General features: G+C 53.6%; 1 protein-coding gene across 6 annotated transcripts in view; it reads right to left on the bottom strand.

Annotated features, from left to right (window-relative positions):
- Positions 1-1332: 1332 nt before the first annotated feature.
- The window catches only part of DIP2A (disco interacting protein 2 homolog A), a 121661-nt gene continuing 102602 nt past the window's right edge, over positions 1333-20391 (bottom strand). For 5 of the 6 annotated variants that reach the window (XM_070796457.1, XM_070796442.1, XM_070796449.1 and 2 more), the window contains 12 exons: positions 16913-17034; positions 16708-16819; positions 15517-15626; positions 15027-15157; positions 13021-13189; positions 12501-12671; positions 10695-10756; positions 9851-9908; positions 7772-7846; positions 7317-7491; positions 6717-6840; positions 1333-4132 (listed from right to left, as the gene is read on the bottom strand). In XM_070796457.1, the coding sequence (XP_070652558.1) occupies positions 3880-4132; positions 6717-6840; positions 7317-7491; positions 7772-7846; positions 9851-9908; positions 10695-10756; positions 12501-12671; positions 13021-13189; positions 15027-15157; positions 15517-15626; positions 16708-16819; positions 16913-17034 (1562 nt within the window). In that variant the 3' untranslated portion in view covers positions 1333-3879. Of the gene's footprint in view, positions 4133-6716; positions 6892-7316; positions 7492-7771; positions 7847-9850; positions 9909-10694; positions 10757-12500; positions 12672-13020; positions 13190-15026; positions 15158-15516; positions 15627-16707; positions 16820-16912; positions 17035-20391 lie in introns of those variants that run through there. The other variant, XM_070796475.1, reaches the window with a different exon arrangement.

The following is a 20391-nucleotide window of genomic DNA, read 5'->3' as shown; positions in this document are numbered from 1 at the left end:
CTCATCATGCCAGAAGTTGACGTTCTTTCTTTACCTTCTGATGTAAAGCAAATGCTAACCACTGTGTCTGAACTTGTGTCCCACCCCATCGCAGCACAACAGCCTCCAGATGGCCTTTATCCTCTGCTCCCCTGGGAGTTGCTGCAGTACCTGGGTGCACACCTGGAGGTCCAGCTCGCTGCTACTGGAGTGGCAATAGGTAGCAATACACCTGTGCTCCCTCCTCCCCAAAGCTTCATCTGGCCCCTTGTGGCCCCTTTTCAACTTCTGTCTTGTGGCATCTGCAATGAACACTTAAGACATGTGGCTCTTTAATAGATATGAGAGCCTGAGGAGTAAGTTGCCCTCACTTAGCTGGCACTTAAAACTAAGGGTTAATGCCTCAGTTTCTTGCCTCATATGGCCCTGGCAAATACTTCCAAAACATCTCATGATTCATGTGGAATAGTTCTCACACTGAACCTGAAGGGCACTGCTGGACGTAGGGAAGTGGTGGGGGGGAGGGTGGGGAATCGAGATGAGGAAGGGACTGAGCTCACCTGGGTGAAGCTGCAGGTTCTCAGACTTCCCATGTGGGGAGGGTGGTCCAGCTACCTGTTCAGACAGTTCAAAGATGATTGTTCTTGAACATAAAGAGGTTTTCAAGTTTTGCATATAGTTACCTTTTAAGAGAATTCATTACTGAAATTGAGTATCAAGAGTGCTAAGTAGTTTCAGTTGTGTCCGACTCTTTGGGACCCTATGGACTGTAGCCAGCCAGGCTCCTCTATCCATGGGATCTTCCAGGCAAGAATACCGGGGTGGGATGCCATTTCCTACTTCAGGAGATCTTCCTGACCTAGGGATCAAACCCACTTCTCTTATGGCTCCTGCACTGGCAGGCATGTTCTTTACCACTAGTGTCACCTGAGAAGCCAAACGAGTATCAGAGGAAAGAGGACAAATGCTATACACAGTGTTATTACACTGTTACTGCATCCAGTTTAGAGAAAGTGTTTCTTCTTTAACTCAAGACCTAAAACTTATGCAGCATGGTCTCAGGTAGAAAGAGAATGCTCCTCTCTCGTTTTTGCACCAGCAAGTAGCATGTGCATGATTCTCCAACAACGCTTGCTCTCAGGGAGAGGCCCTGGAGACAGCGTCTGACTCTGGCAGACTCTGGCAAGAAGAGGCAAACACAGGAGGTGAGTCGTTCCCCATAGAGTTGAGCTGACCATCCCAGGACAATCTCTCTGAAACAAGTCAGCTATATTCATAATCTGAAATTAAGCACAAGTAACCTTAGTTTGCATAAAATAATCAGTACATTTAAAAAACAAGCAGAATGCAATATTGTAAAGCAATTATCCTTCAATTAAAAACAAAAACAGAGAATCAAGATACAAATGGCCCAGTAGGAAAAGTATGGATTATACAGAGGTTCTGATCCTTAACATAAACTGGCTCCTACAAATCAACTAAAAAAAAAAACCCCAAAACCCTTGCACACCATAAGAACTGCCAAGTAAAACACATCAAATGAGAAAGTAAAATGACCACAAACACATGAAAATATATACAGCATCACCAGACAGGATACTTATTTGACTGACAGGGACTCATTTTTTATTGCCAGTGTTCTCAGGTTTCCAGGAACAGCCTCTCCACTCCGCCCTGTGCCCTTCCAAGGATGGAGTGCCCAAAGCTTCACCCCAGCAGAGCTGAGCCCCAGGCAGGCTGTGCGTATGAACGTGCTCCTGTGAGGAGGCTCATGGTAGCAGGCTGAGAGGGTGCTGACAGAGCCTGTGAGGACAAGCTGCCCCCACCTGCTGTGTGACACAATTGTTAAAACATGCAGAAGAATATATCGAACAGATTAAAAGTCTAATTTATTAAGTACAAAAGCTGATTATAAAAGTATATGACTGACCTAATTTTGTAGAAGTGTTTTTAAAGAAAAAAATTAAACCTGGAAAGGATTTACATCAAATACTAACACACTGTCATTAAACGAGAGGTAGGATTATGGGAGATTTAAATTTTATTCTTTATACTTTAATGTGCTTTGTAGATTTTATGCTGCAGCATAAATGCTTCTATATTCAGCAAAGAAAAATGCATAATAAAATACCTGCTTTTTGGGGTAATTTAAAAAATCTTTTCACACATTTCAAATGGCAGAATTACAAACAGTCCATAACTTTTATTAACATATTGATATAAAAATTTTTTCTGACATACAGAATTCCCAGAGAGTAATTTTAAAACATTTTAATGCTTCTTAAAATCTTAATTTACAAGACGTATCTTACTGCCACTTACCTTTCAATACAAAAATTTTACAATGCCTGTTGCTATAAAATGACAACATAAAGGGCTGGGTGGTTCCTCTCCTACAGGCCATTCTGTTATGAGGAATATCCATTAGTCCATTGCTAGAACCTCTGTATGTCAAACAATAAGTTACACATGTTATATACATAATTACACGAGGACTGTTCAGTTCCAGTATGTTCTTACATACCACACTGCATACCAAGAGCTACTGAGCACAAGCTACTTGTAGCCGAGAGTTAGATGTGAGAGTCAGCCCAGTCAGCCAGGCCTTTTTGGCGGAGAATTTTAAATGGTAAAGAATTAACAACTGTTAGGCACTGATTCAGGTTAATTCCAGAAAAACCTGGCTGTTTCTAGGAAGCATGTGATTCGTAAACTTTCTGACCCGCAGTCCCTGACAATTCGTAACACATTTTTTATTAGTGATACAAAAATACTCTGTCTTAGATTCGAGCTTAACTTCAAATTCTTAGAAGTATCTAAAGGATTTCACGTTCTCTGATTTATATTTACTATAATATTATATCACTCAGTTTAGTCGAGTTCAAATAAAATAAGTGAACATGATTTGGCCAAATTTTACAGGCACACAACTCACGATGCAACAGTGGCTGGCAAAGTTCTCGGGCCCTGGGCTGTACCACCACACATGTAAACCTCAGCCCACCGGTGAGTCCACATCTGCTGATGTGTAATAAAAACAGTAACTCAGTACACTTTTGGACAGTGAGAAGATCCTATACTGTGGTCATGAAAATCAGCACTTCAGCTGAATAGCAACAAGTCAGAAATGCAGAAAGAGGTTTAAAACTCAGCGTTTCTTTATCTTTCTGAAACAGCTGCTCACCTGATGGACCCTGTCGAGGGTTAGAGATGACACAGGCAGGCAGGTGGCATACCAATGTTCAGAGAGGAAGTGTGTGTGCATGAGCCTGGTCTGGGGCCCAAAGCAGGTCGGGGGTGGGGAAGAGGGGGCCAGGCCAGGATCATGCCCTGCCCACCAGCCTTTCTGTATTTTGCTCTTCCCTGTGAATCAGAACTGAAGCAGCTGTCCCTGGGCCTCAAATTCCTTCTCGCATAAATTCTAAGTATGACCTTGTCATCTGAAATGGTATAGCTGAATTTTTAAAATCGAGAACTGAATTTTTAGCCTAAAAAAAGTGCAAACTCATAATACAGCAGAGGACTACACCTACAGCACCTGCAGTGCCCGCACCAGGCTTCTTTCCCAGTCACACCATCTGTTGCAATACTGACATTCATGTTTCTGTAAATGTTCCAGATGATTAAAAGGTTTTGAGTAATTCAGGAAGTGGTTTCTAGAATGAGATGGGTATGTAAGCGCATGGGTGGGGCCCTGTGCTCAGGAGCCTGGGGTCCTCTCCCCAGGGGCTGCAGACGTACCCCAGCCCCTCCAATGGCTCATGAGGCCCCTCTGGGGCTGGTGCTGAGCAAGCTCACGTGCTGTAGGCCACACAAGTGGGGTCCAGCTGGTCGGGGCTGAGTGGGCTCACGTGTTGTAGGCCATGCAGGTGGGGTCCAGCTGGTCGGGGCTGAGCGGGCTCACATGTTGTAGGCCACGTAGATGGGGTCCAGCTGGTCAGCTAGGAAGCCATCGCGCAGGTGCATGCGCTGCTTCTCCCCACGGGAGTTGATGGGGATGACACCCGGGTCCACGATGACCACCACGCCCACCACCAGGTGGTGCTCCTCCAGCACCACGTTCGTCACCAGGGCCACCAGGTCCAGCGCGTCCTGCTCCAGCCCGTCCAGCTCCACCACCACCACCAGCAGGTTGGTCCAGGTGAACACAGCGCTGCAGGTAGAAGGCGAATGGTGTCACATGGGGCTGGGCAATGGCTTCAGGGGCCAAGGACACACAGGAAATGATGCCAGGCAAAGACCACTGAAACATACTTAAGCAGGTTTACTGACGTCATCCTCTGCTCAAGTCAGTTACAATTCAAAGGTTTGGCTAAGTGTGTTTTATTGGAATATCTACTCTAATTAAAGTTCTCTCTAAGAATCAAGACAAATCTGACAAAAAATGGTCCACTGGAGGACCCATCCTCTTTAGCATTCTTGCCTAGAGAACCCTAGGGACAATATGAAAAGGCAAAAATACATGACACCAGAAGATGAGCCCCTCCAGGTCGGAAGGTGTCTAATACGGGGAAGAGCTACTGGGGAAGAACAGAGGGCAATTACTAAGAGTTCCAGAAAGAATAAAGCAGCGGGCCAAAGTGGAAATGAAGCTCAGTTGTGGATGTGTCTGGTGGTGAAAGTAACGTCTGATGAAAGAACAATATTGCATAGAGACCCGGAATGTTAGATCCATGAATCAAGGTAAATTGGAAGTGGTCCAGCAGGAGATGGCAAGAGTGAACACTGACACCGTAGGAATCGGCAAACTAAAAGGGAGGGGAATGGGTGAATTTAATTCAGATGACCACCATATCTACTACTGTGGGCAAGAATCCCTTAGAAGAAATGGAGTAGTCCTCATAGTCAGCCAAAGAATTCGAATACAGTTGTTCAGTCACTAAGTTGTGTCCAGCTCTTTGTGACCCCTTGCACTGCAGTACAGCAGGCTTCCCTGTCCTTCACTATCTCCCAGCATTTGCTCAAACTCATGTCTATTGAGTTCGTGATGCCATCTAACCATCTCACCCTCTGCCACCCTCTTCTCCTTCTGCCCTTAATCTTTCCCAGCATCAGGGTCTTTTCTAATGACTTGTTCTTTGCATCAGGTTTAAAAACCATAGTTGTGACTACAGACCTTTGTTGGCTTTCCTTCAAAGGAGGAAGCATCTGTTACTGCTTCTATTTTTCCCCTCTGATTTGCCATGAACTGATGGGACAAGATGGGTTAGGGTTAGGAGGAGAGTGAAGAAGCTGGCTTAAAACTCAATATTTAAAAAAGTAAGATCATGGCATCTGGTCCCATGACTTCATGGCAAATGGAAGGGGGAAAAGTGGAAACAGTAACAGACTATATTTTCTTGGGCTCCAAAATCATAGCAGCCATGAAACCAAAAGACACTTGCATCTTGGAAGAAAAGCTATGCTAAACCTAGACAGCATATTAAAAAGCAGAGACATTGCTTTGCCAAGAAAGGTCTGTACAGTCAAAGCTATGGTTTTTCCAGTAGTCGTACATCGATGTGAGAGTTAGACCATAAAGAAGGCTGAGCACCAAAGAATTGATGCTTTCTAACTGTGGTGCTGGAGAAGACTCTAGAGAGTCCCTTGGACAGCAAGATCAAACCAGACAATCCTAAAGGAAATCAACCCTCAATACTCAGTGTGATATAGTTAACTTCAGCCAGTTTGATAAGTAGTCCAAGGCCCCTCAGGGATAAAGTCTGAATTCTTTACCTTAGCAGTCATGTAGGCACCGTGTTAATAATTATATAGCAACAACATCTTGCTTAAAGGCATGCTTTCCTCCTCAACAGGAATTCGTTCCTTCTGGCTAATCTCGAACTAAAGTTATCTCAGGATGCCTTGGAAAAGGGTCTGGTGGAACTTTTACAGTCTTGAGATATTCTTTTTACCTAAGCAGCCAACTGAAAAGTATATAATTTTCTGCTCAAGTTAACAACGTGGGGACTCTCTCTACCCACTTCTGATGTCTATGTCGGAAGTCTTCTCTGCCCCTTTTCAATAAACTCTATTTCCTCACTGCAAGCCTCAAGTGGTCTCTATTATCTGCCTGGTTTGGTGAGGCAATTTTTCTTCTCACAAGAGCCGTGAGCTCAAGTACAGCCTACACTCTGAGGCTACATCACATCAGAACTGGTTTCAACTGGAAGGACTGATGCTGAAGCTGAAACTCCAATATTTTGGCCATCTGATGTGAAGAGCTCACTCAATGAAAAAAGACACTGATGCTGGGAAAGAACGAGGGCAGGAGGAGAAAGGGGCTACAGAGGACAAGATGGTTGGATGACATCACTGACTCAAGGGACGTGAGTGTGAGAGATAGTGGAGGACAGAGAAGCCTGGCATGCTGCAGTCCATGGGGTCACAAACAGTTGGATTCAACCTAGCAACTGAATAACAAGAATCAAGAATATTATTTGATATTGAAAGCTGTACTTTTCCCACAGCAACCTCCCTCCAAAGTGAGGAAATCATGCGTCTTGACCATTTAAATTAGGAAATCCATGCAAATGCAGAGGTATTTCGGAGTAACTGGGGCGCTCACATTTTGCCTGTGCATTTGGGGACAGACTCTTAGTTTAAGACTGATTGAGAGAAGAAGAAAAACCAAGCAAACCCAAACAAGGGGTCTCTGGCACATGATTCGCAGAGTGTGTCTGGGGTCTGCTCCTGGAGAGGAGGTGGCTGCCCACATGACCGCGCGAGAGCTGCCAGCTGGTCCCCTGGGCCCTCACCATTCAGCAATGCTCCTGTGCGCACGGATCACGGACGTCTCGATGTCGATGGGGTGGTAGCGCATGCCCCTCAGCTCCAGCGTCTCGTCCAGAGACCCCACCACGTACAGCGCATCATGTCGCTCTGCAGATGGCACAGTTCACCACCTCAGCATGGCTCCCGTGCTGAAGCCTCCTGCCGTGCGCACCCACGTGTGAAGAGTACAGAACAACTTCTACTATCTCGGAGACAAGGCAGCAGCTACAGGGGCTCCCAAAGTTCTGACTGCATCTGGCCAGCCTGCTGTGGCTGTGGACTCTGTGACCTTGGGGGAATGTATGGGGAGGCCCTGATACATGGCTGGTGAGACATGCCCATGGCTCTGCCTGGGGGGCCCAACAGCCTCCCCCAGAACCCCCACACCCTCAGCAGAGGTCAGGATCCAGGAACAGTGAAGGAAAAGGAACAACTTTCAGAGAAACCGTATCAGAGCTCCTAAAGAAACCAGCTCCTGGGAAGGGGTGAGGTGAGTTGGCAGGAGGTCCCAAGACACTGCCTGTAGGGGCTCCTGGCTGTGGTAGCCCCAAGACTGGGGGTGAGCACTGCATAGGACCCCTCACCTCCGCTGGCATCGGTGAGCTCTGTCCTTCGAAGGAAGCCCAGGAAGCCAGTCCTCGCCCAAACAGTCTGGGTGTCTCCGAAACTCAGCCGGGCACTGAAGTGGTCGGCATGGAGCCCCTCTTCCCCGTAGACTGTGTAGTACCCGGTGGCATTGTGGGGGCTGCTCACCCAGATCTGGGGCCCAGAGCACAAGGGGGTCAGTCATCACAAGTGCCAGGCACTGTGTGTCCCAAGACACGGCAGCACACAGTGGGGTGGGGGTAAGGGGCTTGAAATAAGTCACAAGAGAGGCCCAGAGAGCAAAGAATTCTCGCCTTCAAACAAACCGTTCCCCTCCTAGGACCCCTGAGTGACAGTTGCAGGACTGCAGCGTACAGTTCATCGCAAAGAAAGAACTGGGAGTAACCCGCATGCACACCCAGGGGCCAGCGAGAGGTGGGGTCCCCATCCTCACCTCCCCCAGGTGCGAGTCTCCCAGGGGCCCTCTGGTCTCTGTGTGGGCGATGATGACCTTCACTCCAGGGAGAATCTGGAAGGAGAACCATGCTCGTCAGAGGGAGCGTGGCCCTCCTGACGCAAGAGCGGCAAAAACAACGCCCTTTGAAGCTGATCACAAGGACGTGACTCATACACGGCCATGACCAGGTTCAGAACCCGACCTAAATCTGACTGAATTTTAACAGAAGTAAGAGATTTTAATAAATAAAAATAAATTGTGAATCTTAGCAAAATCATCCAGCTCCTGAGAATGAACTCTATTTTGGACATGGAGAGGGGAGGAGGGGATCTTTCCCTGAGGCCCCTGTCGGGGCTCTTGAGGCCAGGGAGTCCAAACACAGCTCGGCTGGGCCCCCACCCACCCCAGAGTTTCTGGTTCTGGAAGGAAACCTGGCCACCAAGAGGCATTCCTGCCCTCAGACTTGGGGCTCCATGCCCACCAGAGGCTGTGGAGAAGGCTGGGGAGGGTGCTTCATGTTCAGCATCCCAACCCGGGGCCTGCGGCCCCACTGGACATGGGACTGACCACCTGGCTGCTTCTGGGTACCTATTCTGTGTCCTTAGTTTCCCTGGGTGTAAAACAGGAGATGACAGTGGAGCTTTCCAGCAGGTGGGGGAGAGGCGAGGGGTCACGGAAGGCTGGTCGGGCTCTGTTCTGTTGCCCATGGGATGCTGCTGAGCCTCTGACCTCCCCCCATGTTACCAACCTGGACCCTGAGGACCCAGAGCTCTTCCCAGAACCCCAGTCCATCAGGCCCAAGTTATTGTAACAGAGAAATAACAGGGGGGGAAGTCCATCAAAACTGAGTGCAGAGCCACATGTGATAAGAAATAAAAATGTACCAGAAAGAATTAAGAACTGCTTTGAGAAAAACCACCATGTTTACAGAAAGGAAAATGCAGATTGTAGTGGGACACGTCTGTGCACCCAGGGAAGGGTGGGGGAGCCCAGGACCATCTCCAGCCCCCAGCCCCTCCCTCCGACACCTACACTCTCCCTCCTCCCCTCCACTCCGTGAAGCTCCAGCCACACTAGCCTCTCTGTGGTCCCGGGACCTTCACACCAGCTGAGCCTGCTCCTCTTCTGGGGCCGCCCTCGGGAGGTACACAGCCCCTACTAGCTCCTCTCCCACACTCACCTGGGCTCATCAGTGCTGCCCCCGCTGCCCTGTCCCTCTCTGGGCACGCCCTGCCTCCTGAGAGGCAGACATGTGCACAGCGTGTGTGAGCAGGGCTAGGGGCTGTGCTGGCTCCACTCTGTCGCGCATCCCCCTCAAGTCCCTCCCCCTTCACCCTGCCTGACCGCTCCTGGGAGCCTTCTTCTTTCCTCCGAACCTCCCCTGGTTCTGAAAATGCCTGGTCTCCTGGGTCTATGCCTGCTGAGCCCTCATGGTGGCCCACAGTTTTTCCCTAGGTGCCCTTGGGTGGTCTCACGGCCCCACCACCTAAGCCCTTGACACAGCTCATGCGGTCGAACCAGGCCTGGACTGCTTTAATGGTGAACTGCCACTGGGGATACTGCCTAGCTGTCACCTGAGCCAGGGGAGAAGCTCTTCCAGGCCCCAGTGGGCTGCTCCAGGTGGCACCAAAGCGCCAAGGCCTCAAGACCCTGCAGTGCAGTTCCTGCAGGTCTGCATCTGAGGTCCTCCCTCTGGGCTGGAGCTCAGATGTGGACAGAAAGATGTAGAGAGTGTGTGAGCATGTACGTGTGTGCGTGTTGTATGTGAGTGTATGTGTATGGGTGTGTGAGTGTATGTGAGTGTGCATCTGTTTGTATGATGTGTATGGGTGTGTCTATATGTGGGTATGTGTAAGTGTGTCTGAGCTTGTGTGACTGTGTGAATGCATGTGAGTATGTGTGTGTATGTGTGTCTGTGTGCAAGTGTGTATGTATGTGTGTGTCTGTGAGTACATGTGTGTGTCTGTGTGAGTGTGTGTGTATGTGTATGTGTGTGTGTGTGTGCGCGTATGCAAGGAGGTGAGGCCAGCTGGACCTCAGGGGACATAAGCTGGAAGCCAAGCCCCACGCCACTACCTTTCCAGACTCAGTCAATGGCAGACTGTGCGGAGAGCCCCGTTCCACCAGACGTACCCTACAAACGAACAAGGGAAACAAATAAAATTGACTACACAGACAGCAATCTCTAAAGAAGGCAACTCATAAGGCAATCAGAATTGATCAGCACTGTGACGGGCAGTCCCGTGACGGCAGCCAAGCCTTTGGCCTTGGATCGTGACCTTGCTGTGACCTTGGGACAGTGACTTCAGGTGCCTGGCTCAACCAGCAGCGCTCAGGTCAGGAGCCCCTGGCCAGCTGGCCTCGCCCTCCAGGAGAGTCCACCACAGTTTCCCTCAAGCTGAATGTGAGGGTCAGAATCTGGCTCTAAAGCCGGGGGGGACCCAGGCCTCGAGGCACACACCGTGGGGCCCCCAGGACACATGTGCTGACAGGATGCCTACATCCTGCCTGGAGACGGGTCTTCCTGGTTTTTACCCATAAAAATCCCAGTGTCAAATGCTCGGTCACTCTTGGAAGGTCGGTCCCCTCCTGGTCGTGGGAACAACTGATTAAAGGAGGACATGGTGAGACTTCCCTGCAGTCCAGTGGTTAAGAATCCTCCTGCCCATGCAGGGGCCATGGGTTCAACCCCTGTTTCGGGGAGACCCCACATGCCAAGGGGCAACTAAGACCACGTGCCACAACTACTGAGCCCAAGCACCTAGAGCCTGTGCTCTGCAGAAGCCACCGCAATGAGAAGCCTGAGCACTGCAGCGAAACCCAGCACAGCGAATAAAAAATAAAACAAAATAACTTTTTTAAAAAGGAAGAACACAGTGGGCAGGGGAGGCCCAGGCTGAAGGGGGCTGGGGGCTGTTACCTGTCATGGCGCAGTGCCCTCATGTCCACATAGACAGTTGTGGGGTCTGGGCCGGCCGTGCCCTGCAAGGGGAGCAGAGGAACGTCCGCTCAAACCTCACGCCCATCGTTTCCAGGGGTGTGGCATGCACACAGGCACAGCTCCTCCCAGCCAGGGGGCGGGGCGGGGGCGGGAAGGCAACTGCTCTGCCCCCAGCAGGTGTCTGCCTTCCTCCAAACACCTACAAGACTTGCTGACATGGCGGGAAGCCTCCCCTAGCACTGAAGGGAGAGATCAAGGCAAACAATCTCACATTTCAGTCCTGACAGCTTCGATTCCCACTGGTCCCTGAGAAAACACCACCATGGGTTTGGGGGCATTTCCCTGAGCTGTGCTTGCTCAGACCTAATTCTCTTAAGGGCTGAGCACAGCGTGGCTCCTTCAGGGGCGAGGCCTCAGCAGGACGTTCAGTGATGTTCCCACTCCATTCCTCTCACTTGACACCTGACGTTGGCCCTGACAGAGGACAGCACGTCCCTTCTGTTAGACACTGAACATCAAAGTACACAGACACTCCGCCCCAACACCATTCTCTGGCGATCCCAGACAATGTCACCAACGTCTGCCCTGGAATGAAGACGGCTCTTCCTCCAGAGGCAGCAGACTGTGAATGCTAAATACTTCTGAAAATACTCTGCTTTTAAGCTCGTTTTTACAAAGGAGCAAGACCACGAGAGGCCACATGAACTCACAGAAGCACAGAGGCACCTCGAGGTCAAGGTCAAGGTCATACCTGCTCAGCCAGCTTTCCCAGCCTGTTGGGCTGACAGACACAAAGGAGGCCAGCAGAGCGAGACAGGGAAGAGACGCCACAGGAAACACAAACAGAGAGCATAGGCACGTGAGGAAGGAGCTGAGAGAGAGCAAAAGGCATCACTGCATCGAAGCGCACAGAGCAATAGCCAGGCTCCTGCTGACGTTTCCAGGAAGGAGGAGCCGGCTCCCAGACGCTGAGCGGACAGAAGGGCCGCGCATACAGCCACCAACCCCACGCCACCAGTCGAGGTGCAGTCGCACCATCGACATCAGAAGGGATCTCCCGAGGGACCCCTCCACCTCCTCCTGCTATGCAGTAAGGGTCCAAGCGAGACCTGGACGGTCGGCATCTATACTGTGGAGAGGATGTCACAGGAACACCTGGACAACAGGATGCTGATCTCCCCAGTCCAGACACGCCCTGCACCCGGCGGGCATTGGTCAGGACCGGGGCTGGGGGACGAGGGACTGTGGTTCTCCTGAGGCCTTTCCTCCCAACAACCCTGAATGTAGGAGCAGGTGCACGCAATGCATTTTAGAAAGAAGTGGGATTGAGATACCAGCCAGAAACCTGGAAAAGAGCCCCAGCCCCCTGAAGAAGCAGAACACTGCTACAGTGAGCTGTTCTGAAACTTTGTTTCCTTTTAAAAAGTAAAATACCTCAGTGTTTCAAGAATGAGTTTAGGGCAATATAAATGATCACACTCATTAATGTTTCCATTTAAAATTGCCAGATGTCTCACAAAACAATAAACTCAATCTTGCTTTGGAATATTAGCTGCATACTGTGTCCAGCTTATCAATTCCTCTCAGTAATTGTCACTGTTCAAAAACAACTGGTGCTTTTTCCAAATAAGCCTTTGTTCATCAAGAACAGAATCTCTTTTAAACAAAAATGCTCAGTTCTCAAAGCCATACTTGGAAAATCAAAAGGCTGGAGGCCAGAAGGGACCAAGGGACGGGGCGGTGCAGGGCGTGCACAGGCGCCCTGAGGAAGCCCCGCGGCCTTACCTGGAGGCAGATGGCCACATTGACCCTGCAGCCGAACGTGGTGCTCACGGCGCGCGCGGGCAGGCCCAGGTCTCTGAACAGCTTGGAGAAGGACTGTGTGAGCGCGATTCTGGGCCGCTCCTCAGCCACCACCATGCAGGTGCGCACACACGACAGGTTCACGCCCTTCATCTGCGGGAGGAGCGTGCATGCCACGCCTGCGTCTGCGCGCAAGGGCCAAACCGCACGGAGCCCCGGCCCCTGGGTTCCGTGCCTCCGCGTCCTCCGCTGCTACACTCCAGCCCCAGGCCCTGGGGACCATGAGGCCTCAGAGATCCCTCGGTACGCTCAGAGCCAGGGTCGGACCCACCCCTCATCTCCTCCCAGAAGAAGTGAGGGGCCGCTGCGGGGTGCTCCACAGGTATGTGTGGGGGTGGAGCTCACAGCGCGGGGCAGGGCCCCCAGGGAGGGTTTTCTGTTTCCAGCCCCCTCTTCCCACCGGAACTGTCCCTGGGGTCTCTCCAGGCCCGCCCGCACTCACTCTGAGTGCCGCTGTCTGCGCACCCAGGCCCCGGGCACACATCTCCATCACCGAGTAGGAGCAGAACGTGACGCGCGCCTTGTACTGGCTGACGGCCCACAGCCACAGGGACACGTTGGTCTCCAGCTCCGGCGGGGGCACCAGTACCGACTGGTGTCCAGAGTAGACGCTGTGACAGCGACAGGGAGGGGTCAGCACTACACCTCACCCCTCAAGGATCTGCCCTTCCAGGCAGAGTCCGCCCCTCCTGCTCTGGTCAAGTCGGGGTTTCGGTGGAAAATGTGGGACGCAGGTCCGCCCACCAGCATTCAGGGGCCCAGGGTCTTGGTGAGGGACCCACTGTGGGCAGGGCTAGGTTCTATTCATGAAGATGGGTCCCTACTTCCCTGTCCTGGATGGAATTGGTAGTAACACAGAGTGTGCATTTAATAAAAATGCACTTCTACCCTTTAACTCCATTTCAGACCCACACTCCAGCTGCCGGCACACTCACACACACCAGCCATTCAGGGTGTATCCTCTGCTTCCTGGACCCTTAACAATATATCTTAGAGATGGGTGGGGGTGGGACTTTAGAGAAGCGGTTCAGTTAGCAGGTGGTAAGGAGTGGGTGGAGCTGTACCTGAACACCCATGGTGCACGTGCCTGTACACTCACCCTCCACTCACCTGACATCCACCCTCCACTCACCTGCACATCCAACTTCCACTCACCTGACACCCACCTTCCACTCACCTGCACACCCACACTCCACTCACCTGACATCCACCTTCCAATCACCTGCACACTCACCCCGCACTCACCCAACACCCACCCCCCACTCACCCGACACCCACCTTCCACTCACCTGACACCCACCCTCCACTCACCTGACATCCACCTTCCAATCACCTGCACACTCACCCCGCACTCACCCAACACCCACCCCCCACTCACCCGACACCCACCCTCCACTCACCTGACACCCACCCTCCACTCACCTGACATCCACCTTCCAATCACCTGCACACTCACCCCGCACTCACCCAACACCCACCCCCCACTCACCCGACACCCACCTTCCACTCACCCGACACCCACCTTCCACTCACCTGCACACACACCCTCTACTCACCTGACACCTACTTTCCACTCACCTGCACATCCACCCTCCACTCACCTGACACCCACCTTCCACTCACCCGACACCCACCTTCCACTCACCTGCACATCCACCCTCCACTCACCTGACACCCACCTTCCACTCACCCGACACCCACCTTCCACTCACCTGCACACACACCCTCTACTCACCTGACACCTACCTTCCACTCACCTGACACCCACCCTCCACTCACCTGACACCCACCTTCCACTCACCCGACACCCACCTTCCACTCACCTGCACACACACCCTCTACTCACCTGACACCCACCCTCCACTCATCTGCACCCCCACCCTCCACTCACCCGACACCCACCCTCCACTCACCTGACACCCACCCTCCACTCACCTGCACATCCAACTTCCACTCACCTGACATCCACCTTCCACTCACCTGCACAACCACCCTCCACTCACCTGACACCCACCCTCCACTCACCTGACACTCACCCTCCACCCCCCTGCACACCCACTCTCCATTCACCTGACACCCGCCCTCCACTCCCCTGACACCCGCCCTCCACGCCCCTGCACACCTATCCTCCACTCACCTGACACCCACCCTCCACCCCCCTGCACACCCACCCTCCATTCACCTGAAACTCACCCTCCACTCACCTGACACCCACCCTCCACCCCCCTGCACACCCACCCTCCACTCACCTGACACCCACCCTCCACTCACCTGACACCCACCCTCCACTCACCTGACATCCACCCTCCACTCCCCTCACACCCACCCTCCACTCACCTCACATCCACCCTCCACTCACCTGACACCCGCCCTCCACTCACCTGACACCTGCTGTCCACCCCCCTGCACACCCGCCCTCCACTCCCCTGACACCCGCCCTCCACTCACCTGCACAGACACCACAGGGCGAAGCCGAGGCCACAGTAGGGGTCGAGGCAGATGGCGATCTGCCTGGAGGGGTACAGCTCACACTGCAGCTTGATGGAGCGGCACAGGGCGCTGGTGGCTGCATGCGACATCTGAAGGAGTAAAAGCCCACATACACCAAAAACCCCCAGGAATGCACACTAAAAACCTTCTAGGCGAGACATCAGGGCGATAAAGAATTTTAACAGAGCTTTTGGTGACAGACTCATCCAAGCCAGCTGGTTGTCGAGGCCAGAGTCATGAATCAGAAAGTTTAGGTATCACCATAAAACATCAAGACATGCATTACTCTTCAGGCTAACCTAATTTTGGGGTTTACTGATATTTAACACAAGCTTTAAGGAGCAAAACTGCTGCTTCCAGCCTGGGAGGAAGCAGGGCCTGCACAGACCCGCATCAGCACTCTCTGGGTCAGGACGAGGCGGACAGGGGCTCCAGCCAGAGGACCCACCTTCACACCCGCCAGGATCCCGGTCGTTGACACGCTGAAGTCCAGGTACGCGAGCACATCCGGGGACGGGGGCCTGAAGACGCTGGCCACCTTCTTCTTGGGTATGTCATCTGTGGACCAGGAGACACGGGTGGTGTGGATGCCACTTCAGGGCTTGCAGGGAAGGGGAGACAGGACTGCGCCTGGGGACAGGGAGCTCAGAGCAGAGGTCAGGCTGCATGTGGACATGGGGAGGCCGCGTGGAGAGGACCCTCGCTAACCGCACTGAGCGTGTGGCGGCTGACAGTGGGCGTGGTGGACACGGACGGGAGAAGGCAGCCCGTGACAGCCCCTGGAAAGCTCAGAGGGGCAGAGACTGTGCTGGGTCCTGGAGCCTGTGATGAGCCAGGCTCGTTGCCATTTGTGCGCACAGCGAGCACTGAGAAGTTGGGTCAAGCTCCCTCACCCAACTTCATCACACCCCTCAGGACCACGGGGCACAGCGCTGACCGCACACAGGTGGGCACAGGTGAGGCGGGGCAGGGAGCGAGCGAGGCAACAGGATGCCTTCGAGCCCGTTTGCCCCGAGCCCAGCCCCCCTGCCACCAGCTGCCTGGGCCAGCTCCCAGTGCCTGCAGTGGTATCAAGCAGGTGGTCACGGACACTCGGTCCTAAACCTCCTCTTGTGGGCGATGCCCTGGTGGGTAAGGTGCAACGCGGAGCGATGGGGAAGGAGGGACCCTGTCTGTTCGCCAGTGGGCACCTGTGTGGTCGTGTACCCTGAATTCCCTACAGAGCCTGCTGGTCTGGGGTGTCCTGATGGGGAGGGGCTGGGACCCTCTCAGCCCTCAGGCTGACCCAACAGGCCCAGGCAGAGGGCCCATGTGACTCCTGGGGGTCCGGGAAGGGTCTGTGCTGTGGGAGCTGTCTGGTCCCCACAACTGCCCACTGCTGCGTGGGCGCTGAGTGCAGCAGGAGGCGTCTCTCTGCAGGCACATGGCCTCGGAAGGACCTCTGCCCTCCACTGGCCACCCTCTGCTCTGGGTACCCGCTTTAGGCTTGAGGTGCTGGATGGGCTGCCGGTGCCCCACTGGCCAGGCTCCTCTCACCACCGACTCAGGCTCCCTCACCCAACTTCTGTATTTTGGTGGTGACAATGCAATCCCTACAACACAAGAAGCAGAGGGCAGATCCCAGGCGCAGCACACACACCTGTGTCCAGAATGGTCGGCCAGGTCCTGGCGTCCACGGTGGCTGCTGCTTCTTTGGACCTGAGCAGCCGCATGATGGCCTGCGTGGTGAGCACGCACGCAGACTTGCTGACCTGCAGGACACAGGGTTGAGGGCACAGCTGAGACAGCACCCAGGAGCAAACCACGCTCAGGCCTACCACGCTCAGGCCGCAGCGCCCACCTACCTCCACAATCATCTTGACGGTAGGAAGTGTGGTGGCAAGGTTCTGGGGGTGTGGGGGCCGCACGGTGACGGGCACGCAGCCACAGTACAGGCAGCCGTAGAAGGCAGCAATGAGGTCCACCCCTGGAGAGACACGATCAGAGGGTGTCAGTGGGTCAAAGGCAGCCCCAAATGTCCAGGCTGTGGGTCTACCTACCGTGTGTGAACTAAACCACCCTCTCGCATCACAGCGCACACCCCAAACAGCGCTGCAGGGAGGGACAGGTCGCCCCGAGCCTAGACCCAGGGAGACAAGGAGATGGGTGGGGTGCAGCCACGGCCCAGAGGAGCCTATGGCGGACGGGAGGCCCAAACCTCATGGAGCAGCGTGTTCTGCCCTCCGGGGCACTCTGTAGGTGGGTGGGCGAGGTTGGGAGGACACTCTGAAGGTGAGCTGCCCACCCAGAAACGCCACACCTCCTCCTTCCATCTCCACCCTAACGTGGGGACCAGTCCATCCCTGGCGAGGCCCACACCCCCAGGGAGGGGCCAGGATGCCCCTGCCCTGCTCTCAATCTCTCAACGCAAAGTGGGACCACTCACGGCTCCTTCAACTCATCTATGTATTTAAAATTCTCCATAATTAAAACCAGGGGGAACTGAACCACACTTAAAACCCAGCTTTCCCATTTTGACCTCATTCAGACTTAAGACCACCTGCACCCACACCCTAGAGGCCCTGAAGACACTGCCCTCAACTGAGACAAGGCCCTGCCTGGCATCACTAGGCTACAAGACATCAGGCTCAGGCTGTTTTGATTATAGAGTCAAGATAAATACGCAATGTTTGACCCAGCTTGTGGGTTTCACCACACTACAAGTCCCTGAAGCTCCATCAGGGCCAGGAGCGCTCAGTGTGGTCACTGTCATGGCCCAAGCTCCTCCCCCAGGGACCAGCCATCCTCACTGTGCCTGTGGGCAGCTCAGGGGACAGATGAGCTGACAGGAAGGCTGACCCGTTCGAGCATCCTTATACCAGCATGGCCATTCTGCCCAAGGTGCCACACAGCAAGCACCGCCAGCAGCTCAAACACTCGAGCTCAAACAGCTCACGCTATCCCCTGCCTGCGCCCCACTTCCTGCAGCTCCTGCAGGGTCACACACCCCTCACAGGAGATGCACACCAGGTCCTCTGTGCACCTGCAAACACCTGCCCCCTCCCGCCTCGAGCAGGGTGCGGTCTGCCCTCCAGCTGTCAATCACACTCTCCTCCTGCTACGAAGTTTTTAAAATGTACATTCAGACCTTCACCACGCACTATCACTTTTTATGAATAGTGTCAAAAATGCCCCAAAGCAGAGAGCAACGTCAGGCCCTGTCCGTCTCTCCTCCTATCACCTCAGCATGTCCACCCGCGCCCTCCCCCAGCCTGCCAGTGTGACCCCAGGCCTCCTCTCAGTCAGTGCTGCGTGCCCTGCACTGAGTCCAAGGATAAGAAAGGAACGGGGACTGCGATCAGTTCTGGACAAAAACGACCTCACATTCCTGGAACAGGAACAAGCAGGAGTGACTGTGATGCCAGTGGGAGTCCTGGAGCGTCCACGTCACCTAGCGTCCGTGTCAAGAAACCCGGCAGGCTCTGTGCAGGGAGCGCTCCACAGCAGCCCCGGGATTAAGTGCCCAGCACAAGCCACGTCCCACCAGACACGCTGAAGGGAGACGGCGCTGCAGGGCTGGGTTCCCAGGAGTGGCACCGTGGACACGTGAAGGAAGCCATCATGCAGGAGACCTGAGTCTCAGAGAACAGCCCCCAAAACAGGACTTCAGGCATTCCAAAAGCAGGAAACAGAGGAAGAAAAGGCAGTAATGAGAAAGAACATTTTCCTGAGAGGAGGATTAAGTGGGTAAGAAAGCGAGAGAGGACCCAGACCCGGGCATTTCCTAGTAAAACTCCTGAGCTAGAACCAACAAGCTTCCAGGTGAAACAACAACAAACACGAAGTGGGGAGGGGAGGGGAGGGTGGGCGCTGATCATCACCTGCAGCCCTGCGGGAGCACCTGCAGAAACCTGGGATTCCTGGCCCAGGGAAGGACAGGCTGCCGCTCAAAGTGCAGGGCCTTCCAAGTGCCCCTCACCTGGGCGCCAGACACAGGAGAGAAACTGCCAGGACTGAAGCCCCGAGACGAGGCGGGAGAGGGCAGGGCGGAGGAGCAGGAGAGCAGCGCCCAGCAGGCGGAGCAGAGCTGCCGCAAGGACAGGGTGCCGGGCTGCGAGGGGCAGGCGGGGCTGGAGGGAGTGTGGGAGGACCTGGAGCCCCAAGGGCACGGCCATCCTGATCAGGGAGGCCCCAGAGGAGGTTGTCTCATCCCCACCCCTGGGGGTCTGATCAGAGAGCAGCTGAGGACTTGGGACCAGCAATCCAGCCCAGCTTGGGACGACCCATGGCGGGGCAGAGAAGACGACGGGAGAAGGGAGGCTTCCTGATGGTGGCCAAGTCCCATACAAAGTACAAGAAAAAGAACCAGAGGTCGATCATCATATGTCCAGAAAAAGACAGCAGATAAGAACTGCAGCCCTTTAAACATGTGCTAAGATGCAATACATTAAGAAAATGATACAAGATACAAGAGAATGACCGAAATGAGAATTAAAACAAACAAATGAGGAAAGAACTAGAAGTTATTTTAAAAAACAATTCAGAAACGGAGATGGAACTAGAAGGAGCCCAAGAGCCAACAAGACAAGGGACACAGAGAACGTGGAAAATGACGAGAAGAGCTAACACAGGGGCGATGGGAGCAGCAAAGAGAATGAACGCCAAGAAAATCCAAGCAGAGGCAGAGAGAAGACACTGATTCTAGAAAACTCCCCTGAGATTAGAAGGCAGGCTTGCAGCTTGGTATTCACAGGCACTTTACATGTTGTGTGGCCCTGCCTGCAGGGAGAGGTGAGCACAGCTGCCCTCTGTGTGGGAACGCTGACCTGTAACAATGTCACAACCACACGGAGGACTTTGAGAAGGGAAAGTGTCCTCCTACCACTGAGAGCAAAAGCGCAGGTGAGTCACAGAGGAAGAAAATTAGATCACAGTCCAACCCGATGCTTGAGGCCGGGAGAAAATGGACACGTTTGAGGCCCCAGCAGGGATGACTATTGCCACAAAGTGTACAGACTGTCACCAACAAGCCAGAGCTCAAGGGACACTGTCCCCATGAACCTTCCTGAGAAACCAGCCAGGGACAATGCAACAGTACCACTGGGACAGAAAGATGGAGGTGTGCATGGCTGGAGGGCTCTGAATACAGGCCTGGTGGACTGCACGTGAGGAGAGGCCAGCTTCGCAGTTTCCGCCCCCCACCACCACCCCATGAGACAGCACAGCTACAGGGAGAGTGAGTGGAGGAAGCCTGTGTGAAAACTCACATGGGGTGGGGGGGCGGTCATGTATGACTGCCATTATTTGGGGGTCCTGCATGTGACACAGGATGAAGCACGTGAGT

This window comes from Bos indicus, chromosome 1 (genome assembly GCF_029378745.1).
Source record: "Bos indicus isolate NIAB-ARS_2022 breed Sahiwal x Tharparkar chromosome 1, NIAB-ARS_B.indTharparkar_mat_pri_1.0, whole genome shotgun sequence".
Taxonomy (NCBI): domain Eukaryota; kingdom Metazoa; phylum Chordata; class Mammalia; order Artiodactyla; family Bovidae; genus Bos; species Bos indicus.
Note: the sequence above shows the minus strand (reverse complement) of the source record. Positions and strands in the feature narration are given on the sequence as shown.